Raw genomic sequence first — 22,945 nt, forward strand, 5'->3', positions numbered from 1 at the left:
ATGTTTGTTCAGACAGTGGGAAAGTCCACCCTGTCCACTCTGAAATGGCTTTATTAATTTTTTTTAATGTATAGGAAGAATTAATTCTCCGGGCATGGATAGCACAGATGAGTTAATGCATAAGATATATATTTGAACCAGAAAGAAACAGGCAAATATGAATTTCTAACACATGAGACCCTGGACAACATTGCTGGATTTTGGGAAGTGATCCAGCCACCCCTCTGAGTTGTGGCATCCCTAGAACAGGAAGACAGGTGAAGAGTTGTGGACTAACTATACTTTCTAAACTTACCTGAAAAACCGATGTCTTCATTAAGATAAGCAAATATGAGGTCTTAATTAAGATAGAACATTTAAAGTAGAATTAGGATTTTAGGGAATTCCCTGGTGGTCTAGTGGTCAGGACTTGGCATTCTCACTGCCGGGGCCCTGGGTTCGATCCCTGGTTGGGGAACTAAGAACCCACAAGCTGCGTGGTGAAGCCAAAAAAAAAAAAAAAAAAAAATTAGGATTTTATTATTAAGAGTGGTTACTGCTCTGAGTCAATAACTTGCACTCTTCCTCCAGGCAAACAATTTTCAGGCTGCCAGGGTTGTCGTTATTTCACTCAGTGATCATTCTCACACTGCCTTAGACACAGGAATCCCTTTTATTTTAAAAGAAGGAATGTTTCTCAGGAGCTGACATTACCTATCTAGGGTCAAGAAAAGTCCACATGAATAATAAAATACTGTAATTTCAGATTCTGGAACTGTAAAGCGACTTATGTGCATGAATCTGGGCTCTAGAGGCCCAAGGGCTGACATTCCCGATATTAAGTGCAGTATGATGAGCTCCAAGCTCCTTGAAAAGGACAGAAGTCACGTTCACAAATGACTGCGATGCCAGGAAGAGGGTACGAGTGCCACAGAAAGCAGCACAAATGTTATGCAAGTTCACAGGAGGGAGAGAAAACCGATGGCTGGGCTGCCTTCGCTGTGATGACTGCCAATGCTAGATATTTTGGAAATAAATAAGTGGGTCAGCAAAATCACTAATGGGATATACTTCAACCTGGAAAACCTTTACAGAGAGAGTGGGTACTATAGATAACTTGCCTCATTCTATTTTCTAACTGAAAAAGAAATTGAGATATTCCTGACAGTACATTAACCACTTGAAAAAAAACTGCTAGGAATACAAATCACTGGAAAAAATAAGTAATGTGGGAAATATCTGCTAAAGCTGTTTTGCTTATTACATAAATAGTTCCACACTGCTCAGCTTTCTTAGTTACATTTATTACCAGTTCTATTTATTATTACTATTAGCACTATTATTGAGTCTTCCTACCAGTACTTACTGAGTCCTTGTTATATGCCAGGCAATACATTTGGCACTAGGAAGAGAGTGGTGAATGAAACACACCTGGTTGCTACTTTCATGGACCAACCACACAAATAACTATATAATCACAACTGTGCTAAATGACATGAAGGAAAAGTATGAGGTACTTTCTTGCCTGGGAGTGTCAAGGAAATCTTTCCTGAAGAAATGACACTTATGCTGAGGCTTGAAGGATGAGTAGGAATAAAGCTGGTGAAGGGAATGGAGGGTTTGTAGGGGAATGTTTCCAAAAGAGGGAACACTGTGCCCCAAGGGCACAAGGCGGGAAAGAACACAGTGTAGAGGAGGGGAGAGAGGGGAACATATGAAGCTTTAGAGATTGGTAGCAGCTACATCAGAGCCCTGAAAGGCATGCTAAAAATTTTGAACTTCATCCTAAAAGCAAAGGGTTTTCAAGCACGGAAGTGACATGTGAAGTTTATGTTTAATCTGTGGCTTTGGCTGATAATGGGAGCCAAGAATGACTGGGCAAGGGGCAAGAAGCTGTGAGACCCGTTGGGAGGCTCTCATGGTGAAAGAGGGTGGTGCCCTGCTGGAGTGGTGGGTGGAGAGAGAGAGAGAGAGAGCATTTGGATGACTCAAGGCATGTCTTAGAAGAACTCCGAGAACTTGGTGACTGGGTAGACATCTGGGTTTGGGGGCTGAGGGATAAGGATGTGTCAAGGATCATTCCCAGCTTTTCTAATTGGGTGGGTGGAGGTGCTATTTACTAAGAGGGGCAGATGAAGGAAGAGCAGGTGCAAAGGCCTGATGACTAGTTGAGTGTGAGATGTCTATGAGTCATCCAAGCAGAGATGTCAAGCAGGACGTTGGATAATCAGGTCCAGACTCAGAGGAGAGGTCTAGAGACGCAAATTTGAGGACCCCTGGCAGGTACGTAGTATTTGAAGCCATGGAGGATAGGTTTGGCAGGTAGGGAGGAGGAAAGGGGAGAGAAGACTTAGGGACCAAGGATCAAACCCTGAAGCTGGTCAATATTAGCCCTCCTGTGAGAGCGCTGAATGTCATGCATAAACATTTGCATATCAAACCAGGTACCTCACTATCATATTGTACTTTCATCTCATATTCTAATAAGAATGCATAGACACTCAGCTTAAAATGACTGCATGTAACCCAAAGTGGCATCGTTCAGGAGAGATGTAAAAGACAGTAGGGTCCCAACCACTAACACGGAGCAAGCAACGAGAGGGACAAAATCTGTTTCCTGCTGAAAAAGTTACACAAACTGTCTTTTAGATAAAGAGTGCTGTTTTATATTTCCTATTCACCAATGGAGCCAACTAGGGATTAGAGTTAGAAGGATAATGAACCCCGTAGGAAATCCCAAACATAGAAGCAGGCCGAGCCCTTGCGCAGGTGGCTGCTGGTGAGCCCTGTATAGAGACACAGGCATCCCTGAACCGGGAAGGTCCTGGGCAGGTCTTGTTTCACTTCCCCTTTGCAGACTTATTTCCCATGACTGCCCTGAATACTCCTTCCACTCCAGGCAAACAAACCTTTGCTTTTCCACCTCTGTACTTTTGTTCACGACCCGTGACGTGCTTCGCCCACACCTCCACGTTATATACGTCTTTCCAGGTCCACCTCTGATGCTATCTGATCTCTTCCAGGTGAAAATAATTTCCCCCTTTTCAATATGTCCATAACCAATTATTTGTACCTCTCTGAGCACTTCATGCTTTCTACCCTGAGCTCCCTTTATTTGGATATATACCTTATGTTCCCTTCTAGGCTACAAGCTCCTAGAGGGCAGTGGGCATGTCTTACGTGTTTATGTTCCAGATCGCAACAAACGCTGAAGCCTGTATTGCTCCAACAGAGAAGAGGAGGAGTACTTATTTCTGAGGCATTTCTATTCAGTTGTGATTCACAGGCTGATAATGTTTATGTGCTATGAGAAGGGAGCAGGAAAACATTTATTTATTTCCTTTTGTTCCCGCAATTCCAGTATACAGGAACACAGGCTGAATTGCTAATGCTGTGAAACTCCTAAAACTTAGAGCACATCCAGAATTCCGAATTAGCAGGAAAAAGGCAAGAAGCAATGCGACAGCTTCTTTTTCATTAATGGTGTTCAAAGACCAAGAAAATGTTAGTACATATTTTTAGTCCTCTTCACGGCCTTGGACAGCCACAGCCTGCTGTGCGCTGGGGACTGACAGTGGCAACTGCCCAGAGCCTCCTCCTGTTGTAAGGCGGCAGCCTGTCTAGCTTGTTTGCTGCCTACCCCAGTTTAATCACCAGCTCCCCAGAATTATGCTGTCCTCCATCCTTCCTCGGGGGGCTCATCCCACTCCCTGCTGTGTAACACCTAACATGCATCACAATGTTTTAACTGCTAGCCCACGATTTGTGTGCTCCTTAAAGATACAAGGGGTCTCCTGGGGAAGGGTTACCTATAGCAATTTTTAAAACGTCATAGTACATGTTAAATCCAAGTCAAAATGTTTTAGGACAGCAAAAAACTCCAGATGTAGCTAAGCCAGTTGTTCATATTTGAGGCTAGAATCATACTAATAAAATAAGAGTGCTCCTTGTCACCGTGTGGACTTACCTCTTTGGTAACACAAGGAAGCAACACTGCCATATTACAGAACTTCACAGCAGTATCTGTTTGTTCAAGATCAATATAACACTAGAAATGAAAAAATAATCAATATGAAGCATAATCACATTTTTGTGTAATGAAGTCAAAGTGATCTTAAAACTGTGGTCTTCATTACCTTGGCCAAGAACATGTAATTGGACTTAGAAAACCCAGGGTGTAGTTCTTCGACCTGATTTTCAGAGAAAACAGAAAAGAGAATAACAGGGAAATACTAAAACAATAAGTAAAGAAGATATATTTCAATAAATCAGACATTAACCAAATTGCCCTAAGAATTTAGGATGGTTGTGTCACATCTGAATCATTTTATTAGCTCAAGTATCCTTTGGGTGGAAATATAGCTTTTGAGCTTATCCATTAAAATAGAATTATTATTGTGGTCATAAAGCTTACAAAGCAATGAGGTACTTTAAGATTTTGGGATTCCTTTGTATAACCATCTTCCTCACTTCCCCTTCTCTATCTTTTGCTTTTTTTCTTTCAGGGACAAAACAACTGGTGATACACTCTCCCCAGGACAAGTCCCTACAATCTCTTTGGGAAGCAAGAGTAGAGCGTGACAGGTATCCCATGGCAAGCATCTTCCACTACATTAATATTTGATTTCTTATGATTTCAACACACTCCATATGAGCTGAATAATAACTGAGGTCCATCACATCAAGTTCTTTTAAAGAAAACGCAGATGCTTAAAATAACTAGTCGAAGTAGCAGACCTCCTTGCAGATTTTAATAAGTGGGCATTATAAAGGTACTTTACCCCTCATCTACTAATGTCTTACATACCAGTTCCTTTTCTCTATCTCTGGTAAATAAGAATTCCGCCAGGTATGTGGTGTTGCTACTAGAGAGCTCTTCTTAGAACCTAAGTCAATCTTTGCATTGGAGCCAGGTTTTGCTGTTGTAAAGGTCTGTGCAAGGAAGCTCCCAACCCGACCCGGCCCCCAACACAGAAGGACACAGAACCCAAAAGAAGGATACTTTAAAAAATTCATAAAAATATGCTTGTTTTACAACACACTAACAATCCAGACATTTCCAAAATTAAAAAGTAAAAGTTTCTCTGTTCGAATTTTATTCTCAATTACGATCTCAGCCCCCAGGGGTAACCACTACCAACAGTTTGACAAATGCATCCTACAGACCTTTTACCAAGCAGAGGAATCCGCCCCCTCCAAAGGGAACTGATTTTTGAAAAAAAACTTTTTAATGGGACCATTTCCTACATATTGGTCCAAAACTTTTTCCCCACAACATACCACAGATACATTTTTGTGTTCACATACAAGATTTCCCTCATTGTTTCTAAGAGCTGCATTTCATACTACACATATACCATAATTAAATTAAGCATTCTCCCTTAGACATTTAGACTTATTTTTCACTATTACTAATAATGATCAGCGAACATACTTGCTCCTATATGCTTGTGTGCATGTGATTACATGTGTAGGAGAGATTCCCAGAAGTTGAATTGCTGAGTCAAAGGATACATACATTTTAAGGATGGATACTAATGGAGGGGAAAGCAAGACCTAGGGTGCTGAGGAGCGTTCCAACACCTTACAGGAGCACATCCCTTGTAAAGGCCATTTACTCTCTACAGAACCCCGAAGAGAAGGGTCCTGGGAGGAAGAGGAGGACAAAATCTCTTGGGTTGGGAAGCCAGACTGGGTGTACCTTTTTCAGACCTAGCAGATGAACAGCGTGTGGATCTGGCCTAGAGCCTGCTAGTGAAACAGCAAGGCTGCGGACAGACTGAAGGAAGTCCAGTCCTGGCCAGAGTCCTGAAAGTCCTATAGAGCCATCCATGGTGCTGATGGGTTCTGGTTCTCCCACTTCCTCTCTTCTTGTCCGGTTATTTCCATTGTAACTCTTTGAGTTTACTAAGTGCATTTCTTGAGTCACGCTAATACAATTTTTGCATATTTACAAAATAAATAAGTCACAGGTATGAAATGTATGGTGTGGGGAATATAGTTAATAATTATGTTATATCTTTGTGACAGATGGTAACTAGACTTAACGTGGTGATCATTTTGAAATGTATAGAAATATCGAACCACTATGTTGTGCACCAGGAACTAACATAGTGTAGCAAGTCAATTATACTTCAAAAACAAACAAACTCATAGAAAAAGAGATCAGATTTGTGGCTACCAGAGGTGGGGGTGAGGGTGTTGGGAGGGGAGAGGAATTGGATGAAGGCAGCCAAAAGGTATAACTTCCAGTTATAAGATAGATAGTACTAGGGATGTAATGTACAACAGGATCAATATAATTAACACTGCTTATGTTATATATGAAAGCTAAGACAGTAAATCTTGAGTTCTCATCACAAGGAAAATATTTTTTTTCTATTTCTTTAATTTTGTGTCTACGTGAGATGATTGATGTTCACTAAACTTACTGTGATAATCATTTCGTGATGTATGTAAGTCACATCATTACGCTGTGCGCCTTAAACTTATATAGTGCTGCATGCCAATTATACTTCAATATAAGTGGAAGAAAAAAAAAGGACCTAGAGTAAACTTTATTCGATTGTACCTTCTATGTCCAGTAGTTGCCCCAGTTCTGAACAAATCCTATCTAAATAACTTGCCCCAACATATGCACATAGCAGCTTCTTATTTCTTTAATGTTGGCATTTTAATTCTGCATATACACCTTAACACTTATGTCTAATTAACCAGAATGATCATAAATCAGAACATCTCTTTTTGTACTCATGGTTAAAAAAAAAAAAAAGTCCAAAGGAACATAGGCAGGCTAGTACCAACACCTAAGTCCTAAAACGGAGCAGATCCTGACCTTTGCCAAAGGCCTTAGCTGAATAACAAGGAAGGTAGTGTTACTCAACAGAATGTTCTGATTAAGGGGCAGTTTCTAGCTATGCTCTTATAACACTATCATAACACCTGGCAGAGAATACTGTACCTGTTTACTTCATCTTGGTTGTCCAAGTTCCCTGGAGGCAGGAGCTGTGTTGGTCATTTCTGCGTTCCCTTCATTTGGACTAGGTATGTGCTTAATAAACATTGCTGAATAAATTAGCTTTGTTTTTAAAACATCTCATAACCTCGTGCGGCAGCCCTCTGTCATGTCAAGGCACAGAAGACAGCTCTGCAGCTGGTGGAACCACTAAGGAAGATTCAGGGATCATGTGACTGCAAACAGTGAGTGACATCAGGGTGGCCAACATTGCCACACCTGTCATTTACTACACACACCAATCCAGTGGTTCTTAACCATGCCATGGGCTGCACATGAAGGACCTTGAGAACTTTAAAAACACTGATCAAGCTTTAAAAACACTTACCATATGACCCCACAATTCCACTCCTAGGTATTTATCCAAGAAAATTTACAACATGTCTACACAAAAGCTTGCAAATGAATGTTCATAGACGTTTTATTCATAATAGCCCCAAGCTGGGAACAACTAAAACATCCACCAGTAGGTAAATGCATAAGCAAATGGTGGTATATCCATATGATAGAATATTACTAGGCAAACAAAAAGAACTACAGATCCACTCAATAAAATGACTGCATCTCAAAACATTATGCTGAGCAAAAGAAGCCAGACACACACAAAGTACAAACTCTAAGATTCCATTAATACGAAATTTCAGAATAGGCAAAACTAAGTTATAGTGACAGAAAGCAGATCAGTGGTTGCCTGGGGCACAAGGCAGGGGTAACTGACAGCAAAGGGGCAAAGATAGCTCTTTAGGGTGATGGAAATGTTCTATATCTTGAAATGGAGATGGTTATGTGAGTATACAAATTTGTCAAATTTCACTGAACTGCACACATAAAATGGGTATATTTGATTGTATATAAACTATACCTTAATATATTCAGAGATTCTGAAATAATTAGTCTGGGTTGTGGCCTGGGCTGGCATCTTTTAAAGCTCTCCAGAAGATTCTAAGGTATAGACAAGGTTAAAAACCACTGACCGAGGGAATCATGCCATAATTTTGGATGAGGTGGGAAGCATGCTATAGTTTGAAAAAAGTCCAGCAGGGAATTCACAGATGACTCCTGGTCTAAAACCACCTCCCTAGATGCTTTGAAAGTGTGGAGGACCAGATTTCACCTGTTACACGAGCAAAATAATAGCAACATTTATTTTTAGTTAGAGCATTTAATGTGCTAGACCCTGGGCCAAGAAAATTACATGCATTATTTTATGTAATTTTCACAAAAACCAGATGAAGTAGCTATTATTATGCCTACTTTACAGATGAAAAATTTATGATTGGGAGCAATAAACATGCCCATGTCATACATATAGGAAAAGGTTCGGGTCTCAAACTGTCTGATTCCAAAGTCAGTGCTCTTGGCCTCTACAGGACTGAACTGGATGGCTCTGGGGACTCATTCCTGTGAACCCTCTTTGGAGGCATGGAGTCGGTGCAGAAGTTCTACAGTCTGGGTTCCAATGACACGACTCCCTGTTGGGACCAGGGGGTTGCAGACTCTCCTGGGGTGTGGGATCCAAGGTGTGCGCTGTTTCCTTTTCCTCTCCTCCCCGTCCCAGACTTCTTAGTTCCTCCACAGCCTTAGCCTCCTCAGTACCCTCAGGTGTTGCAGTAAATACGGGGAGAAGCATTCCTGATGCCTTCTCACCCTCTTGACAAACACCATGGAATGCATTTCAGACAATCTAAGTCATAACTAAATGGTGAGGTCACAAAGATGGTCTGCCAAGGTGTTTACATTTTAATGAAGTTAAAACTCTGTGAGCTTTTATTGAGCACTTACGAGTTGCTGGGCACTCTCTAAGCAGTTTGCTTGTATTAACTCATTTAATCTTCACAACAACACTATGAGTCAGGTACTATTACCTCCATGTTATTGATTAAATTGAGAGAGAGAGAGAGAGAGAGAGAGATTAAGTAACTTGCTCAGTGTTAATCAGCCAGTAAGAAGTAGAACTGGGATTTAACCAGGTGCTCTGGTTCTAGAGTTTGCAATCCTTACCCTACATTATTGTGCCTCTTACTACTTTTATCTGTGTAATACTTCAGGTGCATAAGCACCTTAAGAACTTTCGTGCAGTGTCCTGAAAATCTGACTCTCCAGTTAGAACTTTGATACTATGAAAAAATGGGTTTCAAATTCAAATAAATTTTTTGCTAATGAACATAGCACCTTTAATAAATCATTTATCTTAAATGCACCATGATCTCTATTCTTGTAAAATTTAACATGGGAGAACTAATTCTCAATGGTAGAAAAAAGGTGAAGTGATGATAATGCATTCCTACCTTTGACCTGCCATTGTGTGACACTGGAAAAAATTACATTCCCGAGGTCTTGTTTTGTTATAAAACAAAAAAGATCACACTAAATAAAAAATAAGAAACATACAGCCCTTGTACTTGTATTCCCATACTTTTTTCCATTGGGCTCACGCTTGATCTTAGAATACTTATTTTTTCACGCTTCAGAGAAGAGAAGTGCAATGCAACATATTTGCCATCTTAGATTATATGATCTCTAAACTCCCTCTCAATTCTACAAAATCAATCCCTAAAATATAACAAAAAATATTAGCCTGTACAATATGTTGGACAATTACCAAAATCAGAGCCAGATTTTGTCTATATTGTTACAAACCTGAAGTAGGCAGGTGGTGAAAGAAAACAAAACTTAGTATCTATAAGATTCCATAATTGGTTCCAGAGAAAGATGAAGAGATTAGCCCAACAGGAAGTTGGTTAAATGGGTGGATGTATTACACATTTTCATGTGTGCATACACACAAATTACTATTTAGAGTTTTATCAGCATAGCAATTGTACATTTTAAGACAGGAATGAAAATACTGGTTTGGTCTGATGCCCCACGAATGTTCCATAGAACTGTCTGCAATTCATAGAGTGACTTTTTAAATAACTCCTCTTCTTGGCAACTTTTAATTCTTTAAGATTAAACTGGTTCTATATTAGGATAATGAGGAGTATTTAGGACCAAGTCTAATAATCAGGGCATGAATGCTTTTGCACATATTCACACGACCTGGAAAGCTACACTGGATTTGGCAGTAAGGGATGCCACACCCAGGACCTAGGGCATGACTATGACCTAAGAAGTAGTTTGGACATGCCAAAATGAGGACTCAATCTGGGGTTTCAGTTAGAAAGCAACAAATGGAGAAGAGAAAGATTTCCTTGACAGCGAGAGTAGGAGAGCCTGGTGCAGAGAGGAGCCAGTTTGACACTGAAATAATGGATAGACAAAATATACCTTAAGGAAATTTTGCAAAGCTTCTTGTACAGTTGCGGATGGTATTTTTCCAAACAGAGTAGCAGCCATTTTTTTCTCAATCCAGCTCAGTTTTGAGACCTGCAAATATAGAGCAAATCACTCTTAGAAAGTTGTTCACCTTTTGAATGAATAATCTCTCCCCAGTTAGATGAGTGTGAGATATCACCTTTATGGTGTTAATATTTTGCCTTCCTTTTTTCATAATTCTAACAAACTGTGAGCTCTAAAAGCATTGGTTACCAAACCAATTTGAAATACTCATAAGGTTTGTGTCCAATGAGGGAAAAAGGGGGTGGAGGTGGGGATTAATGCTGATCCTCTTTGTTCATGTGCTTCTTGATCCTGAGATGACGCATGGTATTTCTTTGCACAGGGTGTAGTAGCTACAAGACCCTACCTTTGCTCTCTTGCCACCTTTTCCATGCTGCCAACCTGACCCAGAATGCAGCATCTCAGAAATGTAAACAGAACGAGGATCCTCAACCCACGAGGAGTGTACAGTGAGGGTCTGGTATAAATATTTATAATTCAGGAGAATTTTTTTTAAACCCGATCAACACCAAAATTAAACCTCATATTACCATTTGTTTTTTGCTTTCTTTTTAAATTTTTTCACTTTTCCCAAATATGAATAATAGATATATAACATAAAAGATTAAAAGGATTCAGGGGACTTCCCTGGTGGCACAGTGGTTAAGACTCCACACTTCCAATGCAGGGGGTCCGGGTTCGATTCCTGGTCAGGGAACTAGATCCCACGTGCATGCCGCAACTAAGAGTTCTCATGCCACAACTAAGGAGTCGGCAAACGGCAACTGAGGAGCCCACCTGCCACAGCTAAGGAGTCCAGGTGCTGCAACTAAGGAGCCAGCGACCCGCGACTAAGGAGCACACGTGCTGCAACTAAGAAGCTGGTGAGCCACAACTGAGGAGCCTGAGAGCTGCAACTAAGGAGGCTGCTGGCCACAACTAAGACCCGGTGCAACCAAATAAATAAATAAATAAATAAAATAAATATTTTAAAAAAAGATTCAGAAATGAATTCTTAAAAGGGTACTATGCTTTCCCAATCCTATCAAGTATCTTCCTTCCCAGTCCCATCTTCTAGGGTTCTAGGTAGCCATTAACCTCTATTTAAAAAAAAAAAAATTCCATCAATATTTTATAATAACTATAAATGGAGTGCAACCTTTAAAAATTGTGAATTACTATCTTATACACCTGAAACTGACATAATATTGTACATCAACTTTAGCTCAATAAAAAAAAAAAGAGGTACAAACTACTATATATAACATAAATAAGCTACACGGATACACTATACAGCACAGGGAATATAGCCAATATTTTATAACTTTCAATGGAGTATAACCTATAAAAACTATGTTCACTATGTTCTACACCTGAAACTAAGATAATATTGTAAGTCAACTATACTTCAAAGAAAATATGATCCCCCAAAATTATTCCCTGGCTTTTCTATATAATGTTAATTTATTGCTATGCTTATTTTTGGTTTTTTTGAACTTGAAAAAAAAGATATGTTGTTTATTTCCTTCTTTGACTTATTGCTTTCACTTAGCATTATAGTTTTAAGATTTTATCCAGATTGATAAGAGTAATTGAAGTTCAGTCACTTAAACAACTCTGAGATATTCCATCATTTAAACAGACATCAATGATTTTTCATCCACTTTTTTTTAAATTGTTTACAGTGACAGATAATTTATTATTCAACAAAAACTGAGGCAAAAGGACTCAAGTAAAGAAATTAACAGAAAATATTTTACAAGCGACTTTGAAGACAGAGCCCAACTAAAACAAAATTAATGCTTTACCATATACAATAGGGATTGAAAAAACAAATTTTTCCATTCCACATGCATAAATACATTGGAAAAAAAATTTTTTTTTTATACAGCAGGTTCTTATTAGTCATCAATTTTATACACATCAGTGTATACATGTCAATCCCAATCGCCCAATTCATCACACCACCCCCCCCCACCCCCCCCACCGCTTTCCCCCCTTGGTGTCCATACATTTGTTCTCTACATCTGTGTCTCAATTTCTGCCCTGCAAACCGGTTCATCTGTACCATTTTTGTAGGTTCCACATATATGCGTTAATATATGATATTTGTTTTTCTCTTTCTGACCCACTTCACTCTGTATGACAGTCTTTACATCCATCCATGTCTCAACAAATGACCCAATTTCGTTCCTTTTTATGGCTGAGTAATATTCCATTGTATATATGTACCACATCTTCTTTAACCATTCATCTGTTGATGGGCATTTAGGTTGTTTCCATGACCTGGCTATTGTAAATAATGCTGCAATGAACATTGGGGTGCATGTGTCTTTTTGAATTATGGTTTTCTCTGGGTATATGCCCAGTAGTGGGATTGCTGGATCATATGGGAATTCTGTTTTTAGGTTTTTAAGGAACCTCCATACTGTTCTCCATTGTGGCTGTATCAATTTACATTCCCACCAACAGTGCAAGAGGGTTCCCTTTTCTCCACACCCTCTCCAGAATTTGTTTGTAGATTTTCTGATGATGCCCATTCTGACTGGTGTGACTCATTGTAGTTCTGATTTGCATTTCTCTAATAATTAGTGATGTTGAGCAGCTTTTCATGTGCTTCTTGGTCATCTGTACATCTTCTTTGGAGAAATGTCTATTTAGGTCTTCTGCCCATTTTTTGGATTGGGTTGTTTGTTTTTTTAATATTGAGCTGCATGATCTGTGTATATATTTTGGAGATTAATCCTTTGTCCGTTGATTCGTTTGCAAATATTTTCTCCCATTCTGAGGGTTGTCTTTTCGTCTTGTTTATGGTTTCCTTTGCTGTGCAAAAGCTTTGAAGTTTCATTAGGTCCCATTTGTTTATTTTTGTTTTTATTTCCATTACTCTAGGAGGTGGATCAAAAAAGATCTTGCTGTGATTTATGTCAAACAGTGTTCTTCCTATGTTTTCCTCTAAGAGTTTTATAGTGTCCGGTCTTACATTTAGGTCTCTAATCCATTTTGAGTTTATTTTTGTGTATGGTGTTAGGGAGTGTTCTAATTTCATTCTTTTACATTTAGCTGTCCAGTTTTCCCAGCACCACTTATTGAAGAGACTGTCTTTTTTCCATTGTATATCCTTGCCTCCTTTGTCATTGATTAGTTGACCATAGGTGCGTGGGTTTATCTCTGGGCTTTCTATCTTGTTCCATTGATCTAATTTTCTGTTTTTGTGCCAGTACCATATTGGCTTGATTACTGTAGCTTTGTAGTATAACCTGAAGTCAGGGAGTCTGATTCCTCCAGCTCCGTTTTTTCCCCTCAAGACTGCTTTGGCTATTCGGGGTCTTTTCTGTCTCCATACAAATTTTAAGATTTTTGTTCTAGTTCCATAAAAAATGCCATTGGTAATTTGATAGGGATTGCATTGACTCTGTAGATTGCTTTGGGTAGTATAGTCATTTTCACAATATTGATCCTTCCAATCCAAGAACATGGTATATCTCTCCATCTGTTGGTATCATCTTTAATTTCTTTCATCAGTGTCTTCTAGTTTTCTGCATACAGGTCTTTTGTCTCCCTAGGTAGGTTTATTCCTAGGTATTTTATTCTTTTTGTTGCAGTGGTAAATGGGAGTGTTTCCTTAATTTCTCTTTCAGATTTTTCATCATTAGTGTATAGGAATGCAAGAGATCTCTGTGCATTAATTTTGTACCCTGCAACTTTACCAAATTCATTGATTAGCTCTAGCAGTTTTCTGGTGGCATCTTTAGGATTCTCTATGTATAGTATCATGTCATCTGCAAACAGTGACAGTTTTACTTCTTTTCCAATTTGTGTTCTTTTATTTCTTTTTCTTCTCTGATTGCCGTGGCTAGGACTTCCAAAACTATGTTGAATAATAGTGGTGAGAGTAGACATCCTTGTCTTGTTCCTGATCTTAGAGGAAATGCTTTCAGTTTTTCACCATTGAGAATGATGTTTGCTGTGGGTTTGTCATATATGGCCTTTATTATGTTGAGGTAGGTTCCCTCTATGCCCACTTTCTGGAGAGTTTTTATCATAAATGGGTGTTGAATTTTGTCAAAAGCTTTTTCTGCATCTATTGAGATGATCATATGGTTTTTATTCTTCAATTTGTTAATATGGTGTATCACATTGATTGATTTGCGTATATTGAAGAATCCTTGCATCCCTAGGATAAATCCCACTTGATCATGGTGTATGATCCTTTTAATGTGTTGTTGGATTCTGTTTCCTAGTATTTCATTGAGGATTTTTGCATCTATATTCATCAGTGATATTGGTCTGTAATTTTCTTTTTTTGTAGTATCTTTGTCTGGTTTTGGTATCAGGGTGATGGTGGCCTCATAGAATGAGTTTGGGAGTGTTCCTTCCTTGGCAAGTTTTTGGAAGAGTTTGAGAAGGATGGGTGTTAGCTCTTCTCTAAATGTTTGACAGAATTCACCTGTGAGGCCATCTGGTCCTGGACTTTTGTTTGTTGGAAGATTTTTAATCACAGTTTCAATTTCATTACTTGTGATTGGTCAGTTCATATTTTCTATTTCTTCCTGGTTCAGTCTTGGAAGGTTATACCTTTCTAAGAATTTGTCCATTTCTTCCAGGTGGTCCATTTTATTGGCATAGAGTTGCTTGTAGTAGTCTCTTAGGATGCTTTGTATTTCTGTGGTGTCTGTTGTAACTTCTCCTTTTTCATTTCTAATTTTATTGATTTGAGTCCTCTCCCTCTTTTTCTTGATGAGTCTGGCTAATGGTTTATCAATTTTGTTTATCTTCTCAAAGAACCAGCTTTTAGTTTTATTTATCTTTGCTATTGTTTTCTTTGTTTCTATTTCATTTATTTCTGCTCTGATCTTTATGATTTCTTTCCTTCTGTGAAGTTTGGGTTTTGTTTGTTCTTCTTTCTCTAGTTCCTTTAGGTGTAAGGTTAGATTGTTTATTTGAGATTTTTCTTGTTTCTTGAGGTAGGCTTGTATAGCTCTAAACTTCCCTCTTAGAACTGCTTTGGCTGTATCCCATAGGTTTTTTTTTTTTTTTTTTCTTTTTAATCCCATAGGTTTTGGATCGTCGTGTTTTCAGTCATTTGTCTCTAGGTATTTTTTGATTTCCTCTTTGATTTCTTCAGTGATCGCTTGGTTATTTAGTACCGTGTTGTTTAGCCTCCATGTGTTTGTGTTTTTAACGTTTTTTCCCCTGTAATTCATTTCTAATCTCATAGCGTTGTGATCAGAAAAGATGCTTGATATGATTTCAATTTTCTTAAATTTACTGAGGCTTGATTTGTGACCCAAGATGTGATCTATCCTGGAGAATGTTCCATGCGCACTTGAGAAGAAAGTGTAATCTGCTGTTTTTGGATGGAATGTCCTATAAATATCAATTAAATCTATCTGGTCTATTGTGTCATTTAAAGCTTCTGTTTCCTTATTTATTTTCATTTTGGATGATCTGCCCATTGGTGTAAGTGAGGTGTTAAAATCCCCCACTATTATTGTGTTACTGTCAATTTCCTATTTTATAGCTGTTAGCAGTTGCCTTATGTATTGAGGTGCTCCTATGTTGGGTGCATATATATTTATAATTATTATATCTTCTTCTTGGATTGATCCCTTGATCATTATGTAGTGTCCTTCCTTGTCTCTTGTAACATTCTGTATTTTAAAGTCTATTTTATCTGATATGAGTATTGCTACTCCAGCTTTCTTTGATTTCCATTTGCATGGAATATCTTTTTTTCATCCCCTCACTTTCAGTCTGTATGTGTGCCTAGGTCTGAAGTGGGTCTCTTGTAGACAGCATATAGATGGGTCTTGTTTTTGTATCCATTCAGCAAGCCTGTGTCTTTTGGAGCATTTAATCCATTCACGTTTAAGGTAATTATCTATATGTATGTTCCTATGACCATTTTCTCAATTGTTTTGGGTTTGTTTTTGTAGATCCTTTCCTTCTCTTGTGTTTCCCACTTAGAGAAGTTCCTTTAGCATTTGTTGTAGAGCTGGTTTGGTGGTGCTGAATCCTCTTAGCTTTTGCTTGTCTGTAAAGCTTTTTATTTCTCCTTCGAATCTGAATGAGATCCTTGCTGGGTAGAGTAATCTTGGTTGTAGGTTCTTCCCTTTCATCACTTTAAGTATATCATGCCACTCCCTTCTGGCTTGTAGAGTTTCTGCTGAGAAATCAGCTGTTAACCTTATGGGAGTTCCCTTGTATGTTATTTGTCGTTTTTCCCTTGCTGCTTTCAATAATTTTTCTTTGTCTTTAATTTTTGCCAATTTGATTACCATGTGTCTCGGCATGTTTCTCCTTGGGTTTATCCTGTATGGGACTCTCTCCGCTTCCTGGACTTGGGTGGCTATTTCCTTTCCCATATTAGGGAAGTTTTCAACTATAATCTCTTCAAATATTTTCTCTGGTCCTTTCTCTCTCTCTTCTCCTTCTTGGACCCCTATAATGCGAATGTTGTTGTGTTTAATGTTGTCCCAGAGGTCTCTTAGGCTGTCTTCATTTCTTTTCATTCTTTTTTCTTTAGTCTGTTCCGCAGCAGTGAATTCCACCATCCTCTCTTCCAGGTCACTTATCCGTTCTTCTGCCTCAGTTATTCTGCTATTGATTCCTTCTAGGGTAGTTTTCATTTCAGTTATTGTATTGTTCATCTCTGTTTGTTTGTTCTTTAATTCTTCTAGGTCTTTGTTAAACATTTCTTGCATCTTCTCAATCTTTGCCTCCATTCTTTTTCTGAGGTCCTGGATCATCTTCACTGTCATTATTCTGAATTCTTTTTCTGGAAGGTTGCCTATCTCCACTTCATTTAGTTGTTTTTCTGGGGTTTTATCTTGTTCCTTCATCTGGTACATAGCCCTCTGCCTTTTCATCTTGTCTATCTTTCTGTGAGTGTGGTTTTTGTTCCACAGGCTGCAGGATTGTAGTTCTTCTTGCTTCTGCTGTCTGCCCTCTGGAGGATGAGGCTATCTAAGAGGCTTGTGCAAGTTTCCTGATGGGAGGGACTGGTGGTGGGTAGAGCTGACTGTTTCTCTGGTGGGCAGAGCTCAGTAAAACTTTAATCTCCTTGACTGCTGCTGGGTGGGGCTGGGTTCCCTCTCTGTTGGTTGTTTGGCCTGAGGCAACCCAACACTGGAGCCTACCTGGGCTCTTTGGTGGGGCTAATGGCAGACTCTGGGAGGGCTCTCACCAAGGAGTACTTCCCAGAACTTCTGCTGCCAGTGTCCTTGTCTCCACGGTGAGCCACAGCCACCCCGCCCCGCCTCTGCAGGAGACCCTCCAACACTAGCAGGTAGGTCTGGTTCAGTCTCCTATGGGGTCACTGCTCCTTCCCCCTGGGTCCTGATACACACACTACTTTGTGTGTGCCCTCCAAGAGTGGAGTCTCTGTTTCCCCCAGTCCTGTCGAAGTCCTGCAATCAAATCCCACTAGCCTTCAAAGTCTGATTCTCTAGGAATTCTTCCTCCCATTGCTGGACCCCCAGGTTGGGAAGCCTGACGTGGGGCTCAGAACCTTCATTCCAGTGGGTGGACTTCTGTGGTATAAGTGTTCGCCAGTCTCTGAGTCACCCACCCAGCAGTTATGGGATTTGATTTTACTGTGATTTCGCCCCTCCTACCATCTCATTTTGGCTTCTCCTTTGTCTTTGGATGTGGGGTATCTTTTTTGGTGAGTTCCAGTGTCTTCCTGTCGATGACTGTCCAGCAGCTTGTTGTGATTCTGGTGTTCTCACAAGAGGGAATGAGAGCACGTCCTTCTACTCCGCCATCTTGGTTCAGCCATCCACTCTTTTTTCAGTGGACATTTGGGACTTTTCCATTTTTTGCTCTTAGAAACAAGACTGCTACAGGCATTCCTGTACATGCCTTCTAAAGCACATTTGCAAGAGTTTCTCTAGGGTAGGCACCATTGTCATACGGTAGACAATCAAATTTAAGAGATAATACCCAACTGTTTCCAAGGTGGTTGTGCTGATTTGTGCTCCCACAACAATGTAAGAATTCCTGTTGCTCCATATTTTTACATCTCATGCTGATAATTTAAAATTTTATAAAATGAGTAGGTATAAAATGGCATCTTGTTTTATTGTCACGTCCTATTATTTCTAATTCAAGATTTATGGCTTTTAAGCTGTTTTGTTTCTGAATTTCTATTACAATTGCATTATGATCAGAAAACCTATAGGATATCAATTCTTTGAAATTTATTAAGACTTGCTTCATGACCTCATATATGGTCAGTTTTGTAAACATTCAACATATGCTTGAAAATGTGTATCCTCTAATGGCTAGATACATATTTTCATCTATGTTTATTAGATCAAGATTATTAAATGTAAGGCTCCAATCAATGATTTACATACTTACTAATGCTTTTTTTTGGTCTTTTGTTCTATTAATTACCAAAAGAAGGAGATAAAAATTCACCACTACGTGGTATCCTTACTTCCCTTCCATGTCTTTTTATCTCTCCTTCATATTTTCTATCTCTTTGTTCCTCTGTGCTGCTTCCAGGCAACATTTTCAGATTTGTCTTAAAGTTTGTTAATTCTCTCTTTAGCGGGGCCTATCTACTACCAAATCTTTCCATTGAGTTTTCTTTTAATGACAAATAATATACTTTTTATATCAAAAATTGTTCCATGTTTTGAAATCGACCTGGTCATTTTTCAATTTAAACTTTTTTTTTTTAAACGCATTGTTTACTTTGTTTATTTATTTATTTATTTTTGGCTGTGTTGAGTCTTCGTTTCTGTGCGAGGGCTTTCTCTAGTTGTGGCAAGCAGGGGCCACTCTTCATCGCGGTGCGCGGGCCTCTCACTATCGCGGCCTCTCTTGTTGCGGAGCACAGGCTCCAGACGCGCAGGTTCTGTAATTGTGGCTCACGGGCCTAGCTGCTCTGTGGCATGTGGGATCTTCCCAGACCAGGGCTCGAACCTGTGTCCTCTGCATTGGCAGGCAGATTCTCAACCACTGCGCCACCAGGGAAGCCCGACCTGGTCATTTTTATAGTCTCATGCTCTTCATCCATTTTTCCCCTAATTTATTTTAATTTTAAAAACACATTATGTAGGTAGCTGTTTAATATTCTGTATTCCATGTTTCCAAAATCTGAAGTCCTTTCAGACTTACTTCTGTTCTCTTGTTTTGTTTCTTTTGACTGTCATTTATGATGGCTTGTTTCTTTGTATATATTCTATTATTTTTCACTGTGAGCTCAACTCTGCAAAAATGTTCTAAGGCTTGTGTGTGAAGGTACAATCCTCCAGGAAGGATTAGCATTACCTTCTGCCATTTGTCTATGGCATGAAGATCAGGTTCCATTTGGAATTAAAATTTCCTTCTTGGGCTTTTTAAGCCTAACTGTATAGTGTACATTCAAGTTCCAGACTCATGAGGTTGGGTCAATGGTTTTTAAATCTTAGGGGAGTCCCCTACCTTCATGAAGACTCAGATTCTTAATATTTAAAACTGGCATAATAAAAACTGCTTAGAGGGTTGTTAAAAGGATGAAATGTGATAAGAAATATAAAGTATAAAATGCACATCTGACATATATAGCAGGTGTTCAGTAAAAGCAAACCTCCTGCTTCATCCCTAATCTTCTACAAGCCACAGTTAAAAAGCTTCCTCTTTTGCCTATCCCAATTTTCTCATTCAGAAAGAGCAGTTCTCTTCAGGGTAACTTTTTTATGCAGCTGTTAAGATATATTTTCACATTCTGTTAACTTTCCGTAAACAGGTGTCACTTAACACATTGGGTCTTAGACTCACCAGCTGCCTTTATTTATTTCTATATGTCTTATGTCCCCTTCTAAATTAAGTTTCTTGAAGAAAAGGACAGCGAGCACATAATTTATGCTTAATAAACTCTGATAAAGGAAAAAAGTTCTCCCACAAAACAGAGCGGTGCACCAATACAGGGTGCATGGGTACTGGCGGCTGATCACCATCTGAGAAAAAGCACATTTAAAGGGAGACAGTGTGACTGCCGCAAGGGGAAGTGGAAAGGCAGTAAAGAAAAAAATACATGCATTTATAAAATCATATATTGTATGTAATTCAATATATAATTATAAAATATATAAATTTATAAACTCAAAATAGGTACTGATTTCATCATTTTCTCTATAGCAGGCACTAGGTAAAACAATAAAAAAGTTAAGTCACTAAAAGTATATCATATAATCAGAGTATATTCAAATAAGCTTTACAGATAAAAGCTTTCAACTTACAGTGTAACAGTATCTTCCCTTGAGGTAATACAAAAAGGGTTCTTCAGGTAGAAATTCGATTGCTTTATCTAGATGTTCCTGAAAGAAAATCCAAAAGAAATATCATCTCCCAAGTTTCAGGTAGTGTTGAGTGGAACTCTGCCTAGTTAATTCAAAGGGACTTTATAATGTTTTTTTGTCCCCCTCCTCAATCTTAATCATTGATACAATTAAGCTTCTCAAAAACTCAATCATCAAAATGCTCACAACTAGAACCAGAACTGTGATTATGATTTAATAAGGCTACAGAAAACGTCACCTTAAAAATAGAAAACATCCAAGTCACATTTTTGTCTGCCCATGACTTGTCTTGCTAATACTTATTGATTGAGAGGCAAACTTACAAATGTCATATGATGTGGGTATAATGGAGAAAAGAATAGCAGAACTAGGTGATAGAAGAATCTACTCCCTTGACACTGTCAAATGGTTATAGGGAGCTGGAAAACAAAGAACTCTCTGCCCATTCCTAAAATTATTGACCCTGAGGGGTTATTTACTGAACGATTACAACTACAGGCACATGATAAATAATGAGTATGCGCATTACTTATTTTATTCATCTATCATGGCAAATTTAAGCCCTAGATTGAATTCTACTCCTCCCAGCAAATCAATATGTATTAAATGTTAACTAATTAGTGCCAGCCATGTTTATGATGTTGGTGAGCTCATGACTAAAAGGCTAAGCCTCTACCTTTAAAAAAATAATACTCATCTACTATGTGACTTTCAGGATCTATAATAATAATAATAATCCTTAATCACCCAAAGAGTTTGTTTCTTTTTTGGCACAGTACTATTTAAAGACTGTCATTTCATTTAAGTAAAAAAGATCAATTCCTAGAGATAAATCTGTTGAATAATTTGATTTATACCTGTGAATGGAGCATACAGCTACAGTAAAACATTTTTAATATCAAGAAATACCTTGAAGCGATATCCATAGTTAATTTTGTTTTGTAAGCCCTCAAACTCAGATACATAGCCACACAAAACCGCATACCTGAAAAGGATAAAAACAGTGGAAATTGTGTAAACTTTTAATCAAATACCATGAAATTTAACATTTAAAAAAAATCTCTAAACCATTCATTAATATTTAACAAAAGTATTCATATAGATGAATAAATAACCAATGTTTGACATTAACATGAGGCCAGTTTCCTCAGCTATACCTGGGGATACTAACACCATCTATCTCATACGTGTGCTATGAGGGTAAAATATCTAAAACGTAATCGCTTACAATAGTGTCTGGCTTGGAGTGAGTTCCAAGAAAGATTAGCTGCTGCCATCACCTTCATCAACATCAGAGTCACAAAGAGACCCTCAGAAAAGTCTATTCACATAAGTATTAAACTGAAAAATACATTGTGTCAACAGATTCCTGCTTCTCTTTCGTAAAAATAAAAAGTTCAAGGCCCCCTTAATGTCATTTGAAAAATAAAATAAATATCATGACTGAAAACAAATACTAAAATCAAAGGTAATTTTAGAATATGTTTTTTCAAAAATTCCCCATGTCCTTCAATCCTTCCTTGGAAACACTGCATTCATCACTAGAAGAGTGCATCCCATGGATTCTTTACTTTTTTCCCTTGGGAATATAAAATTTACATAAATAATTATATGACTATAAATTGGGTACAATATTTGTTCAGCAACTTGCTTCCTCTAAAAATTGGGCACAATATTTGTTCAGCAACTTGCTTCCTCTAAAAATTGGGCACATATTACTTTTTACATTCAGACTGTTTCTGTCCCTGCAAAAGTATTCAGAGTGTTTCTGTCTGAGGCAAAATATTCATTTACCTAAATAATTCAAAAGTAGGTCTTAATTTTCACTTGCATTGTCATAACTGAAATGAAAAATGTAATTTTAGGTGTTATTTATCTTGATTGTTTCTGTGGATACACATAACTTTCAAAAATTGAAGTGAACAATTTTCTTAATTTGGAACAGTCAGACCATTCCTGAACACAAAAGATCACATAATTCACACAACTTATGCACAACCAATAAAATGGCCACTTTTCAGTTATAAGTTTTTTGACCTCTTAATTTTCATTAGAAAATCAATAATCTCCTAACAGTAGAAGCAAGATTTATGACAAAAGCAACCTATTATGATTTGAGAACTTACCTAGATTAGGAGATACTACTTAAATTACTATCTTAAATACTATCTTAAATTACTATAATACATTTATCACAACTGTACAAATATTGATATACAATATTGAAAATTTTCAAAATGAACCAATATTAATATATTATTGTTAACTAGACTCCATGCTTCATTCTAATTTCCATCTGTTTTTCCCTCACATCCTTAAATTTTGACATTTTCCT

At 38.2% G+C, this 22,945-nt stretch overlaps 1 protein-coding gene across 5 annotated transcripts in view; it reads right to left on the bottom strand.

Moving 5' to 3' along the window:
• The window catches only part of RMDN2 (regulator of microtubule dynamics 2), an 86,408-nt gene that overhangs the window by 18,623 nt on the left and 44,840 nt on the right, over window positions 1–22,945 (bottom strand). For all 5 annotated transcript variants that reach the window (XM_036873553.1, XM_036873554.1, XM_036873551.1 and 2 more), the window contains exons 6-10: window positions 21,520–21,595; window positions 20,551–20,628; window positions 10,265–10,363; window positions 4,116–4,169; window positions 3,947–4,027 (exon numbers count right to left, since the gene is read on the bottom strand). In XM_036873553.1, the coding sequence (XP_036729448.1) occupies window positions 3,947–4,027; window positions 4,116–4,169; window positions 10,265–10,363; window positions 20,551–20,628; window positions 21,520–21,595 (388 nt within the window). The remainder of the gene's footprint in view (window positions 1–3,946; window positions 4,028–4,115; window positions 4,170–10,264; window positions 10,364–20,550; window positions 20,629–21,519; window positions 21,596–22,945) is intronic.

This window comes from Balaenoptera musculus, chromosome 13 (assembly GCF_009873245.2).
Source record: "Balaenoptera musculus isolate JJ_BM4_2016_0621 chromosome 13, mBalMus1.pri.v3, whole genome shotgun sequence".
NCBI lineage: Eukaryota > Metazoa > Chordata > Mammalia > Artiodactyla > Balaenopteridae > Balaenoptera > Balaenoptera musculus.